We start from the raw sequence: 14,943 nt of genomic DNA on the forward strand, positions 1-14,943 counted from the left end.
TATTATGCTACTTTTTGTTAAGTGGCCAGTGGCTTTAAACACTTTTCCTACTTAGAGTGGCCACATTTCTCTTTAATGTTGCAGTTACTTAGTTGTACAGCCAAAATGCATTCTTAATTAATTTAATGGAGGCTTTCATAAACATTCTTGGCAAAATATTACAAGCAAATATTTTTCAAGTGGATCATGTTTTAGAAAAAATAACATTCAGTTCATAAATACGCTTGCCGAGCCACTTTGGTCTATTCCACTCAAACTGTAAGAGCCCATTCATTTCAAGTAGCCTAAAGCACTGCTTGACCTGAACAAAAAACAAAGATGCTATTCAAGAACTTAAAGTTCTTAAAGTTTTACAAAACTGTTGGCAATGCCTTCACGTAATACATGCACTTAAAAAAAAAATCAAACTCTCCCTGCCATATTTTACCTACTAAAAAAAACCAAAACAAACAAGCTTTTTTAAAGTCAGCTCCCTACGCTCTCTAGCAGTTCTAGAGCAGCTATTCAATAAAATCAGTAATATTTTCAGTCATATTAGAGGGATTTACTATACTGAAACGTAGGTGGAATATGCTACTTGTGCTTGTGCCATAGCTGCACTGCTTTTAGTACTCAAATCAGTTTACTCTTTATGCTGAAGTACACACGTATTCAGGGAAATTTTTATTTGTAGAGCTGCGTGGGGTTTTTTTTTTGTTTTTTGCTTTTTAAACCAACCGATTAACTATGTCTGGAGAAATGGGAGGAAAAAAAGAATAATGTATGTACAGTTAACACTAGTCAGTCAATCAAGACATTACATACACTAAAAAAATAATATTTAAATTAGCAGAAGATACCTTTGCTGTAAATCCATAATTTTCTATTTGGCACTGTCTGTAAATTTCCTTGGCAGCCAATGTATATTTACATAGTTCCAGACAATCTAATAGCAAATCTGTAGAAATATTAAGATCATTAGCATACTATGAATGGAAGGTTCACATGTCCTATTAAAAGGAAACAATTTTTTGCAGAACCTATTTTTACAGAGGCATATGTAGAAATTAACTTTGTTTTCATGTTTATTAAATATTTTTTGGAAAGTTGGATTCCCAACTTGAACACAAATAAATGATAACTGTAATTACCTGGACTACATGCTGTAGCTGCTTGGCAAGCCATTTCATAGATCACCGCTGGAAGATTCATATCTTTAGGAGTGATCATTGGAACATCACCTCCCAACATATGACAAAGCTTTTGACATACTGAAAACAGCAGCTTCCCTGTTTTTTCATTACAGTGATTTTCATAGAACTCTCTATTAAAAAAAAGGATGTTAAAAATAAATAGTCCTTAGGGCTTTTACTTAAGGCCTGTACTAATTATTTAATTCTCTTACTTATTTCACTTCTATGACTCCACTATATGCAACTAAAACTTCTGTGACTCAAGTGAAAAAGTACAATGCAATTTACCTTAGAGATATGTACTGAAGCACATAGAACACGTTAACAATAAGAAATATATTTAACATTTTCATCTCATCTCTTTTTGGGGAGGTGGTAGTAAGTTTAAATTACCTGACAACCTAAGCATAAGGCGGAGACCAGCTAGAAACCAGGACATGGTACGTACAATCAATACAATAGTTTTCTTCTATCTGTGTAAGCCGACGTCTCATAATGGTTACTTTATATTGTGCCTTAATTAACTCTCACTATAAAACTGTAGGGAGTCTTTTTACTTAGTAATCATGTTAGGGCAAAAACCAATGGCAATTTTCAGACAATACACTTAACTCTATACGCAATGTTGTATACAAGCAATATAAGCATATTGCTTAAACACTCAATTTTAGAAAAAAAATAAATAAAACAAACCCACCCCTCTCCTTTGCTCTACATCTACTTACTTCTGCAAAGTATCAGAAATAGTACAGAAAAGGCCATTAAAAGTTATAAACTTGAAAGCCTCTGCACTTTTACCTGCATATTTTTATTGTGTCTTCAACTTTTCCAGCATCTAGTGCTCTCAAGGCCAGTTTTTCTCCCAGTTCTTGCTCTGACCTTTGCAGGAGCAAAGCCAGTCTATACAATCTTGATTCAGTAGAGCGGTTCTTGGTTTTACCATCTTCTGAATTACAATTAATTGTTTGCACTTTTCTAGACTTTGACAGAGATCTGACAGTTTCATAAGCTTTTATATGCTCCTCAAGAAGCCTAGACATCAGTGAAGGATTCCTAAATTCTTCAACTGAAAGAAAGATATCAAAATCTTCCTGCAAAAAAAAAAGTATTATAAATTTGTATTCACGCGACTTACTTTAAAAATGTTGTGGGTTTTTTTTTTGGTTAAAGTGTTTTTATTTCTTGTTTCATTCTGAGGAATACTTTCAGTACAAAACTGACTTTACTAGTTTCTACCAATTACTGATTTATGTAGTAAATTAGAGAATTTTGCTAGGCAGTAGGTAAGCAAAATAAAAAAGCCTGAAGGGTACAGCATGCTCAAATGCTGTATTAAATAATTGAAGCTTGCAAACTACAATAAGAGCTTAATAAAATATTATAGTACTCTATCATGAGATCTTTGAAGTGTTTGCAATTAAGATTTTTGGAACAGTATCTAATTTTTTGGTTTAAATGGACAACTGAGTTCTAGTAATTGGGAACTTTTCCAGCCATTATTTAAATTGCTATATTAGCCCTAGTATCTCTTTGAAGTCAATATTAAAAACAACGTTTGCGTTGCAAATACAATTAATTTTTAATATCTTCCATGTTATAAGAACAACTGATTTACTGTAGTTATTCCAAAAGTGGTTTGAAACTATAACGATACCCACCTGCAGGGCAGCAAGTGTTTCAAACATTTTTAGGTTTGCTTCACATTCATCTTTCTTCAGAGGATTGTCTGTTGGAGGAGAAAAACAATTACTTCCTGACTCCATTTACAAACAAAAAGTGAGATTTTTAAGTTGTAGCTTACCTTTTTGAATGCTGAACAAGAATTTAAGGATTTCCACGACTGTCTTAGTCATAAACATTTGTGTTCTGTGCTGCAGGAAAGGAAGGAGTTAATGTTTTCGTTCGTCAAAAGTGTGAGGGTTGAGTGACCCTCAGGCTTCTACTCTATTAAAATACTATGCAATGCTCTACAAACCTCTTAAGCAACAATTCTCAAGTCTAAGATACAACTAGTTGAAAAGCAAGGGAAGAGAAAGTTATTGTAAACAGGCACCCTTTATAGAAATAGCCGTGATAGATATGTACTTCACACAGTGTGTTAGCTCTCACAGAAGTTTTGAAAACATCCACCCTTCTCCCTTTGCTCTTCCTTCTGTTGCCCAGAGTAACTCCCTAAAATAGCTCTTAACAAAAATTCTTTTCTGTGGTTGCAAGACAATTATGTGTGTTATCAACTGTGAAGCTTCAACTCACTTTGGTGCGTGGCAAAGCCACGCCTACAGTTTTTAAGATAGATGTTTTCCAAGAAGAACTGGAAAATATGTAGAACTAGAGGTATAATAACACAGCAGGATTTATAAATTATTAATTGAATTCAGATAGCCATACCACTGTGTGGAGATGCCTTTAAAATTAAACAAAATAATTGTACAGTATACAGGATCAGAATATACTCAAGTTGGAAGAGGATTCAAGACGTTACCTAGACCAACCTCTTGCTCAAAGCAGGACCAGTTCATCATCCTTTTTTGCTGGAAGACACAGTTTTTACATTTGCATGCCCTACCTGTCTTTAAGCATCTGGATAAGAACAGTATTTAGAATAATTTGTGCACACGCTTTATGGTGTGAAATGACTTGGTACCTCTTCAGAATTTTCTGCTTTTTTCTGTAATACCAGTGTTCCCCATATAGTCAATCTCTCTGCAACTTTCTCAGCTTCAGCAAGACTCAGAGATTTTAACAAAGTCAGAGATTCCTCTCCCTGAAGTAAAAAAAAAAAAAAAAAAAAGGTAAACCAGAAATAACCAAAAGAAAAGGGCATTTGCTTTTTTAGCGTTGGCAAGAAAGCAATTTGCCCCAGAACAACTCTAGCAAAAGCAGTATGTGAAAATACGTGGAGACTTCAATTCCAAACTTGCTTTGTGTATCATGGGTCATAATTGTCATCCTTTTTTTGCCACAAATGAAGGATGGCTCATGATGTTTAAAACTCTGACATAGATTTCATTTTCAATGTTAAGTATAGGCAGTTATGGGTAAGATGAATGAATAAAAATTATATGTAAACCATGTGTCAGATTTCAGCAAGTAGTACAACTTGTCCTGGTTTTGAAAATCGGCCTCAGAGTCTTTAAATTCTGAGATCAACGGACATGAAGTATTTTAGTACCATTTTTTTGTCAATCAGGTCTATCATCCTCAGAATGTAGACTTCCACAGTGGGCAACATATATGTTGCTACAATTTTCAAAGCATCCTCCAAAGAAGTAGGGGTATCCTGTTTAAGAATGTATTTCACTAGCCTCTGTAAGAAGAAAACAGATACGGACTTTAGTATGTTGATGTACAGGACAAAAAAGGAAATAATTTATACACATTACTTCTGCATTGGAATTGTACAGCTCGTAGTAAGCAAGTTACCTAGAAATTTAAAACTTTTACCTAGAGAAAACTTGATTAAAGCATAACTAGGAGAAGACTGGATTTGGGGAAGAGAATTATCCTGGCAACTCTCAAAATTCAGGGCACTCATGTGGCTCCACAGGATGGCAAGGAACTTTTCTAGAAATATTCATTTTTTTTCTCCCTAATAAAGCAGAGATGCTAAAAAAAAAATAAATTGCCAGGTATCGTTCACTGTGACCTTAGAAGAAATTGGATCTGAAGTCTTGAGAGGACTTAGCCTTCCATTTTGTTAGTTTCTTCTTTTCTTTCCTGTCCCCCATACAGAAACTACTATATTATCAATGCTGTGCTAATCAGGTTGGGCTAAACTAATCCACTAACTCTTAAAAAAAAAAAAAAAAAAAAGGCGGGCTTTCAGGAAAAAACATGTCCCAACAGGACAAGAAAAACAGGTATTGATAACAAGTGGGAGCTACCAGTTGCAAAGATATTTTTTTTTTTTTTTAAATACCCCATGAAAATACATGGAAGTAAGCGTAGGGATTTTTGTTTAATAGATGCTGATCATTTACCATTATCATCTGCTTGTCCTTTAAAAGATTAGTATCTCGTATCCCATAGGCTCGCAAAAGCTTCTTCATCTCCATCAGGCGGTAACTTTCCTGCAGTAGCTTTACTCTGTGGACAAATTAGACTATTATAAATTTATTTGCTGCCTACAGCTATGTGATTTATTCATCATGCTACATCAGACACAATGTATTTCCCCCCCCCCACAAAGAGAATTCTAATTGAAAGTACACACAAAACTGAGGTGTAGACCATGGGTGTTGCCTTACTTGACATGATTCATTTCCAAATGCTGTTTTACCAGCTGCTCCACTGCTGCACTCCATGGTACCATAGCACCATGCATTATCTGTAGAACTGCATCAAATTTCAGCTATAAAAGGAACATAAAGAGCTTACTTTTCAAAATAAGTTATAAGGTAATCTCCTGAAGTATTGTTCACATGTGATTGATTCATTTAGGCCAAGCATTTCATTTCCTGGCCCAATCTGCGCTTGCATAAAGGACATTCATTATCATAATGTGATGTGTCAAGTTAGATTAGAAAATGCTTATAGTAATTTACAATGCTGTAGAGGTTGGGTTTCAAACATATTACAGTTGTTGTGATGTCATCACACGGAAAACTCACCTACAATTGTATTCTCAAGCAAAGAACCTCACATGGGAGATTACTAAGATACAATAGAAAGACAGCATACTATCCGTTCTTCCTCATACCAAAATGTACTCATAAAAATGTACTCATATGCTTATGTAAAAATTATGTGTTTCCTTCTGAACTGATGTGTTAGAGCCACTTGATACTTACATCTGTATCAGAGATACAGCCAATGACAGCTATTGCCTTTGCCTCCCATGCAGTTTCAAATACAGAAGTAGACCGTGTACGACAGCGTTCTAGCAAATCCTGTATATTTTGATAAAGATTATTAGGATATTTGAATTCAGAAAAGATAGGAATATCTTATAATATAAACAAAAATTTAAAGTTTTTTTGACATTAAGGGACAGATTTGGCCATCTTCCCTTGTATCTGCTAATGTCTTACTACTGAAATAGTAACTGTCGTTAAGTTCATTGATAGGAGTAAACTAATCTGACAGCTGGTCCTAAAATTCAAGTGTAAGTGACCATGATCATCAGATTTGTTTTCTGTTTACTCATGTTTAAATAGCTTTCTTCAAAAGGAAGAATATATGAATACCTTTATATACTGTAGAAGTAGTTCATCCTTTTGTAGATTATGTTTACACAGGTAGGGTTTTATAAACTTCTCCAAAATGGATGGGACAAGCTCTGGTGCCAGAATTTTATCAAACATGCGAAACACAATAGTAGTTGCATTTTCCTGGCCAGCAAGCAGAACAATGCCATGTTAGAACATAACACATATTAGTACATGATCCTTTACATCTCTAATAGATAATTCAACATCCAGTGTCAATTGAAATCAATTTTGTGATTTCAAGAACCAGCATCCCTCTGTAGCTCAAATAGAAGTCTCTTATTGTTTACTTGTACTTCTAATTTCTCTGTTGCTAGTGCTTGCTCCACAATATGTGATCTGTAATGAACTGCAAATCCTGGAATTTAAGCCATACCTTCTCATAGTATCTTGTCACATTATATATTTATATCCATGGTTGAAACAAAATTTATAAAAAATACAACATAGCAAATAATCTTAGCAGCTGACGAACACAAGTTTAACCAGCCAATCCATCAGGATTCTTCTTTTGCCTGACTTTAAATCACATGCTAAAAGATTTCCCTCCTCCTCAGAACAATCCACTCAATCTGCTCAAAAGCACTTTTTGAAGTGTCTGCAGAATTACCTTTTCAAAATCAGAGAGTGCCAGCCTGCAGTTATATTTTCTGTACAGATTTATCAGTTCTTGTAAATCATTTACCAGCTTCTTTAACCTATGTACCTCTTCACAGTCACCACATCTCTGAAACAGTGTTTAGAAGTGAAACGTTAGAAGACTTGCTACAATCTCCAAGACCATCAAGTGCTGTCATAAACAAGAAGAAAACAAATTATTCTCCATCTCTCTGGTATAAGAAAAGGGTATTTGACTTACAATGTAGCAAGAAAGATTCTGGTAAGATATTAGGAAAAGATTCTTTCTAAATATAAAGACAGCGATGCACTAGTGGAGCCTGCAGAAAGAAGAGGGATGCCCATTTCATTCACTGAAAGTCTTAAGGACAGGTAGGACAAAGGGCTGGGAACAATGCACCTACAGCTGGCATTTTCTTTGGAGTCGGAACCCTATTTTTAATGTGATTTCCCAAGAAACCTCACAAACAGTTTTTGATGCCTTACAGTCTTCAAGATTTTATGAATATGCATGCTGAGCTGTTACCTTTATACAGCATACAAGAAAGAAAACCAAGTATATTTGAAAGTGGGACTCAGAGTAAATTTTTCTTCTTTCCATTACACAGTTTGAACATGGGATTTGGAAATTTAAGGCAGCTGATCTAACTAATGTAGAATGTCAGTGTTTCCGATTTTTTAAAATGCACAGCTGGTTAGCTTTAAGCTTTATCTTTCTCCACTTACATACTACCACTTTTACGGATGCTAGTATACCTAGGATATATAACATACATCATTTATTTGTGTTTGCACCAAATCAGTATTCATAACCTTATAGCTAGCTGAATTTTAATACCTGTATTCTCCAGGCCATAACACATGCTTAATTGCGATTAATTTCCAAAATATTTGACAGAGATGAGGCACGTTTTTAATTTACATTCATAAGGAGTATCTTTACTGAAATTTACATGTTTTGTATTACTCAGGCTTATTTGTTTACTACAGAATATTCAAGAATATTATTTGTATTTAGACTATTAATGCATCTGTTCAAGGGTATTACTGTTGCACTGACTTTTTTTTTTTTAATCTTTAAACCCAAGAAGATTGGAATACCTTCCTTTCATGGAATTAAGTCAATCTTCACCAAAACCAATAGTGACCTAACTATCATCCACCCCAACTCTAGCACAGAGCATATGTTCTGAAGTCTCTTAGTAGCACAAATCTTTATATTTACTACATTTCTTACCAAAGGAGTCCACTGTCCAAAAGTTGTCAGTCCCATTTCACCTTGATTTTTACTTGTAAAAAAAACCTCTGCCATTCGGAGTCCATTTTCTGGCCAATTTGCCTGTCCAAAATAATTGATATTAGCAAACTATATTATACATATAGGAATACAAGACGTACAAAGTTTCTGCAGTATGACTTACCTTATCTGTTAATTCAAGGTTTCGAGCACCTTGTTCCAGCCATTTTGCTAATGTTTTCTGAAAAAAATACAGTTATTAAGTTAGAGTAATGCTATCTATTAAAGCAAAATTTGCTATTAGAAATTTGTTTTAAAAGAAATCATTTAAAATATAAACTGTAGGGAAAAGAATTCCTTTAAAAGACAGAGGAACAAAGTTCTGACATTCAAAAGTAAGTCTGTAGGTCTGACTATAAAATTAGCTTAGCCTGAGAAAATTACATTTTGCATTTATTAAGTCAGTCTTACCTGTCCCTTTGGCACAACTCTTCTTAAGAAAGGGATCACAACATCTCTAAGCCACAAACATAGTTCCCTCAAAGGAACAGTGAAATGGATGGCATTAAGCAAGTCCTCCAGCATTTTCTCATCAAAGCTGCTTTCAAAATCTGCCTAAAATAATACAACAGAACAATCACAAATGTATGAAGTATGTGTTTATCTGATAACTTTGTAAAGCTGTTTCACTAACAGCAAAAAGCAATAGATTTCACAAATACAAAAAGAAAATCTCAGTAATCATAGACAGGAATTAAAAAAAAACCCCAAACATAGCCCTGTTCAGAAAAACTAGAGCTTGGTCTTCTTAAACAAGACCTAATTGAAGCAATTTCTTTGCAATTACGGTGGCAGGATCGTGTCCTGTTACTTTAGGACTTGCCCTATAGTTCTGTCTTAGTAAGGAAACAAGACATGGACCTGAAAGTCCTGCACTAAAGAATATAATAGCCCATAGCCACTAGTATGAATGTGTCATTCAGAGCAAGGAATCTATGACTATTTTTAAAGGATTTCAAGGTAGCCAGCAAATGTCCACTTAAAAATTCTGAGAGTCGCGCTTGCAAGAGTGTGAATGGAAGATTGTAATCACCACAGAATAAATCAAAGAATTGTCATCCTTCAGACCTAGAAACATGCGTTCTGACATCAGAAATACCAGTTTATTCTTAAATCAATAAGAAGTTCAGCCTTCTAAGGAGCTAGGTGAACAGGTAATCATTGTGATGATAGATGAGATTCTGCCATAGACCTTTACTTCTTTGAGGAGTTGTTTTGTAACTGCAACGGTCTGATTCTGTTAAATAAGGCTGGAAAATTTAAGAGACTTAACATACTACATAAATATCAAGGAGATATCTATGCCATCTCACCTGATGCCTAAGCCAGAGGTACTGTGCACAAGATAAATTTCCTTCTTCTAGCTGAAAAAGGATATTCTTGAAAATGTCTTTGTTATTCAAGAATTCTGTCCAAGCAATACCACTAGAAGCAATAGGAGGAAAGAAACTCTGTTATTGTTATATGTCAATATTAAAGAAGTTGTGGGGGAGAACTTCAAACCTTTTCTAGGTAGTACTATAGGCTGTAAGAGACAACAGTAGTGTTACATTGTGTGTGCATAAAATCACATCCCCTATATACGTTAAATAAAAAAAAACACAACCCACTTTACAAGATAGCGCATATTCAACAGATAATATATGCTTTTGATATATAGGATGGCTCAACCTCTCTGCATTCTGCCCTACCCACAGCAGAGGATGGGAAACTTCAGGAAGAGAAGGAAGGGCTTGAAGTTTAATGAACTCAAATTAAAAAATAATAAAAAAAAAAAATCTTCATTTCAATGGCACATACTTAACCATTACAATTAAAGTTACTTTAAATCTTAAAAAACAAAAACAAACCTGAATTTCTCTAGTCCAAAAGCTCCATAAAAAGTTGTAAGCCTTGCCTGAGCTCTCAATACCTGAATGCAGAAAAGAGATTTAAGGTCAATATCTGGTTCACCAAACAGTCATATCATATGGTTAGAATAACCATCACAAAGAGGAATAATGAAGGAAAATAAAGACTTTTCAAGAATTTCAGTTAATTACATATGTAAGTTTGTTTAATAAAGCATTAATCCAAAATTTCAATTGTTTAAACACTTCACGCTGATTCTCCTTGAAGGCAGATGAGGCCTGTCCAGTATATAATGGGACTAAATAAGAAACAAAATTAAATACCTAAAAGCACTTAAGAAAGCTTCATCCTTCAATTTCTGGAAGATCTGAAAATGAATCTTTCTATGATTGAAGGAATCGCTTATTTCTGAAACCTGTCATTACCGTGGTTCTCTTTTGTACTATCTCATCTTGTTTAGACTTTTTAAAAAAGTTCTATAGTGGTACAGTTTTTAAAACTCTACATAATAATTGTTTTTCATATGATACTGCGGGGCCAAGAAGTTTGTCCCCACCTCAGTTATGGATACCGGAGCTGCATCAGATGATGGAGCAATTGTTCTGTATTCTTTCTTCAAGACCTGAAACAAATACATGCAATGGTTTGGCTGCCAACTCAGGACATGCCAGACAGTACTACAAATTTAATAAAGACACGAGCAAAAACTTAGTACCTCTGTAAACTGGCATCTTTATTTTACAATGTTAGACTCTGACTGGATTTCTACATGTATGAAGGATCAGACAGATCGTATGTATCTCTCTGATTCTGTGATAAGGCAGGAAAGACTAAAATAATGAAAACAAAAAAGGTAACGTATTTTGAGCTTTTAATTCTGAAATTAATATTGAAAAGGTACTTAAAAAGACTACTACTCAAAACTAAAAACCTGCTTTCTGATGTGAAAATAAAACTGTAAGCTCTTTTTTGCCCTTAAGCAAAAGCAAGAATGAGATTGGAACAAGCCTTGCTTCTTCATGTTTGGTAACATACAATTTATAATGCATTTAGTTTTCAAATGACTGTAACTGGTTTGAAGATGTCCCCCTTCTCAAGTTGCACAGAAGCATGTAATAGGAATGGCTGAGTATAGGCAATTTAAACAAATAAAAACCCTTACTCTGACTTTAGCGTAGTTCAACATTTCATGAGTGGTTTCATAGAGTGGCCATGGTGCATTTATGCAGTAATCCACAACAAATTCGCTATCCTGTTTGCATAAGGAAACAGCTGATATTAATTCCAAGCTTCTTTATAACTGGAGTTATTTTATTAGAGAAAGAGGGTAGGAATAAAAATGTACCTGAATTTTTTGCAAATTTTCTTTGGCTTCATTCACAAGATCCAGCTGGACTTCATGACCAAAACTCCCAACAGAAGCTGAAGCTAGTTTCTCTAAAATAGTGTTTGCTTTCACTTTGTATACAAGCTGTTTAAAAAAAAGAAACAAGGGTTTTCAGTTCAATGCAATCAAGTTTTAAGCAGGCAATCTTGACTGAAAACTCTACACTTTTGTTCACAATGTTTTTCAGATAAAATGTGTCCATGTACATTGAATAATTTCATTACAGAAATGGATTACCAATTAGTCTCTAAGAATTGTGGTATCTTTTTATCTCACCAGCTAAGCCTGGGGTTTTTATTTAAAAAAACACAACAAACCAAAAAAGCTGAGGGAACATTCAAATTGCATTATTTGAATAAATTAGTTAATGAAGCCAGCCTATGTGTTAATAAATGCATGTGCAAATTTCCTTTTTTTTTTTAGCAACATTCTTTCCTTTTACTTAAAGAGACAAATGTCCCTCCTCCTGATCCAGCAGCGCTTATTTTCTTCAGGTGTACTTCTGCACCACTTCTCATTGCAAGGTTAGTTAGTTATTTTAAATAAAAACATAGTTCACCATGCAGTCGTCTAATTTTGAATCAGCCTTCAAGTATAGTGAGTTGCTTTGTAAGGTAACATTCCACTATATTTGTACTTTCTGTTGGACTATAGGGCAATAACCTTACTCGTAAGTTCAGTTATACTAATTAATCTCCCAATGTATTTATCAAGAATGGACAACTTACCTCAACATCTAATCCAAACTGAATAGCAAAATTCTCTGCTTCAGTGAATTTGTGTTTGTGAAGTAAGCGACTTAGTCTAGAGGTGAAATAAAGTAAAATATACTACTTGAATATAAGTGACAAACCACAGATTAGAAAATAAAATAATACAATAGTGTTTCATGGAAACTAGTACCTATTTTCCGGCAAGGCTTCAGTTAAACTTCTCATCACAACAATAGAAACTGGGCCTTCAGAGGGTCTGGGGATGAGAGGGAACTATGTGAGCTTATCAACTGTGGAACAACTATACGTAGAAGTAATTTGCCATTTTTATATAATAATGATCTAGTAAGAAACAAAACATTTTGTTACCTCTGATGTTTTTCATGAATTCCTTCCAAGAAGTATATGGTATCCTGTAGCATGCAATAACAGAAATCATTAGGTGGTAATGGAAATCAGTCATAAGAAAGCACAACTGAAATGCATTAAGTGTTTCTTAATCTAGAAACAAACTACTGCTTTTCTCTCGGGTAAGTTTGTTGGGGTTTTTTAAACGCTTATCATGTTATTTCTTGGATAGTTTCCTCCATCTAAAATTTCTGAGGGCCTTAACTGAACAGTCTGAAATCACTGTGCTGTGCCAGTTCAGTTATCATCAGCACAGCGTCCACACTAGTGAATCATCTTCTCTAAATTGCACTTTTTGTCCAAGCCATACACAATTTACACAAAATTTTGTCCAAGCCATAAGCAGGTCACACCGCATCCATCTACACATCTTCTAGAATCTGATCTCTGTGCTACATTCCACAAAGGCATTATATGCCTTGGCATTTCCCACCTCGACTTTATCATCTCAGATCAAAGAAAAGGGATTTATTAGCCATTATTTTCTCCACTATGTAGTTGCATATATACTCTTTTCTGCCAAGTGCCTCATACAAGGTAAGCAATTTTATCAGCTTTGCATTTTATTGCATATCAGATCCCGAGCTTAATACATTCACTTTCACAATTCCAATGAAGAGCCACTGCTTAAACTTCTGACTTGGTGTCCTCTCACGTACCCATTCCACCAGTCTTTATAGCATTCCTAATTCATAAAGTTCCGTCTTTTTTGACCTTCTTTTCTGAAGAAGCAGTTTAAACAGTAAAAGAAGGAATTCATTCATCTAAACTTAAATAAATTCCAAATAAATCCAGAGCATTTTTCTATGCTAAGAGAATTTAAAACTTTATTCAGCTTTTAGCTGTAACAGCAGCAAGAACAACTGGCAGGAGTATTAAACATTGCAATAGACCTGGGTCTAGAATTAAACAGTTTGCTATATATTTTATCTTCTTCTCCATCCTTTGGGGACATCATTTAATCTTTATACAGTTCCTGCACAGTTTCTAGCACAAATTGGTTCTAATTTACCAAGAATAACCCTCTTTAATAATTATACCTATTAAGACAACTATATTTCTTCAAAGAACAACAACAAAAATAATTGAAACATACTGTGCAAATGCTGCTTTGAACAAGTGAAGAAACAATAGATGCTTCCAAAGAATAGAGTGGTTGCATTGTGGGCAACGCAAAAACCATTAGACTTCTCATCTATAAAAAAAAGGGGGGAAAAACAAACAAACAAGTCAGATTATTTTTTTTTCTTATACACTAGTGGCAGAATGGTGTGTGTAATATCATTTCTTACGGAGTTAGATGGAAGACACTATAGGTTTTTATAAAAAAGCAGATCTCTACAATTTGAGAAAATTTAATGAAGTTTTCGATGTTGCCTCTCTATATAAGCCTATTATATATAAATAGACGGATTTCATTTTAAAAAAATGTACAGTGTTCATCCTGGCATTCTATCCCAGTTAAATCCACTAACTGTACATGGAGGTACTGCCTGTACACAGATACTGCTCTAAAGAAATCTGTGAAGATATGCAAGACAAAGGTAAATTTTGCTGCTCTCCCCTACCTACCTACCATTTAAAAAAGCAAACAAACAACCCCCGAAAAATACATAAAAACACAAACAGCAAGACAGCTTGCCCTGGTCACCACCTTAATATGTCGCAATAGTCCCTCACTTGCTGTATCCTAATATATAGATGGTCACATTTCAGTTTTGACTTTGAGCTCCTAAGAATTTTGTCTGCTCCAAATGTTTAGCCATCTCCTTTTCTCCCCCCTCCTTCTTTTCTGTGAATGACTGCATAACAATTGAGGAACAGAACACAGATAAAGAGATTATACCTGTTTGTTATCTGGTATTGTCATGGCTATCAGTTTAACATTGTCGAGCCCTTGCCTACAGAACAAGAAAGAGAACAAAAGAAAGCAAAATATACTATATAAATCTTAGGTTAAAACTGTGACATATTCTTGCTCGTGAGTTTTAGAAAATTTAGTTTTCCATGGAAATTGGTACATTTAAAAACCCTATAGCTATAGCGCACACAAAAATAACAGTGTTTTAGCTTGTAGAGGACATGCATACATTTAATTTCTGTCATGTTTAAGCTTTTCAAATGGATCTGATTCTTATTTTTTTTTAATCTGGCACAGAGCAATGAAAAGAGCCCAATGTCTTGTCTTCTGATCTTAAATGCCATTAATTTCTTTTGCATTTTAACCAATACACGCATCTCCAGATCTTGGCTTCTCCATCTTACTATTTATCTATCTGAAAGACAGACT

The 14,943-nt window shown here is 34.5% G+C and overlaps 1 protein-coding gene across 1 annotated transcript in view; it reads right to left on the minus strand.

Annotated features, from left to right (window-relative positions):
• The window catches only part of KNTC1 (kinetochore associated 1), a 41,060-nt gene that overhangs the window by 20,736 nt on the left and 5,381 nt on the right, over positions 1 to 14,943 (minus strand). Inside the window, exons 12-36 of the mRNA XM_063351134.1 lie at positions 14,500 to 14,554; positions 13,750 to 13,848; positions 12,615 to 12,658; positions 12,436 to 12,501; positions 12,261 to 12,336; positions 11,491 to 11,616; positions 11,308 to 11,397; positions 10,702 to 10,767; positions 10,145 to 10,206; positions 9,608 to 9,719; positions 8,706 to 8,849; positions 8,419 to 8,475; positions 8,235 to 8,336; positions 6,990 to 7,106; positions 6,359 to 6,502; positions 5,963 to 6,061; positions 5,420 to 5,523; positions 5,153 to 5,258; positions 4,345 to 4,479; positions 3,817 to 3,936; positions 2,974 to 3,043; positions 2,831 to 2,898; positions 1,971 to 2,263; positions 1,131 to 1,303; positions 840 to 937 (exon numbers count right to left, since the gene is read on the minus strand). Coding sequence (XP_063207204.1) covers positions 840 to 937; positions 1,131 to 1,303; positions 1,971 to 2,263; positions 2,831 to 2,898; positions 2,974 to 3,043; positions 3,817 to 3,936; positions 4,345 to 4,479; positions 5,153 to 5,258; positions 5,420 to 5,523; positions 5,963 to 6,061; positions 6,359 to 6,502; positions 6,990 to 7,106; positions 8,235 to 8,336; positions 8,419 to 8,475; positions 8,706 to 8,849; positions 9,608 to 9,719; positions 10,145 to 10,206; positions 10,702 to 10,767; positions 11,308 to 11,397; positions 11,491 to 11,616; positions 12,261 to 12,336; positions 12,436 to 12,501; positions 12,615 to 12,658; positions 13,750 to 13,848; positions 14,500 to 14,554 — 2,626 coding nt within the window. The remainder of the gene's footprint in view (positions 1 to 839; positions 938 to 1,130; positions 1,304 to 1,970; positions 2,264 to 2,830; positions 2,899 to 2,973; positions 3,044 to 3,816; positions 3,937 to 4,344; positions 4,480 to 5,152; positions 5,259 to 5,419; positions 5,524 to 5,962; positions 6,062 to 6,358; positions 6,503 to 6,989; positions 7,107 to 8,234; positions 8,337 to 8,418; positions 8,476 to 8,705; positions 8,850 to 9,607; positions 9,720 to 10,144; positions 10,207 to 10,701; positions 10,768 to 11,307; positions 11,398 to 11,490; positions 11,617 to 12,260; positions 12,337 to 12,435; positions 12,502 to 12,614; positions 12,659 to 13,749; positions 13,849 to 14,499; positions 14,555 to 14,943) is intronic.

Source organism: Chroicocephalus ridibundus, chromosome 13, assembly GCF_963924245.1.
Source record: "Chroicocephalus ridibundus chromosome 13, bChrRid1.1, whole genome shotgun sequence".
NCBI classification, from domain to species: domain Eukaryota; kingdom Metazoa; phylum Chordata; class Aves; order Charadriiformes; family Laridae; genus Chroicocephalus; species Chroicocephalus ridibundus.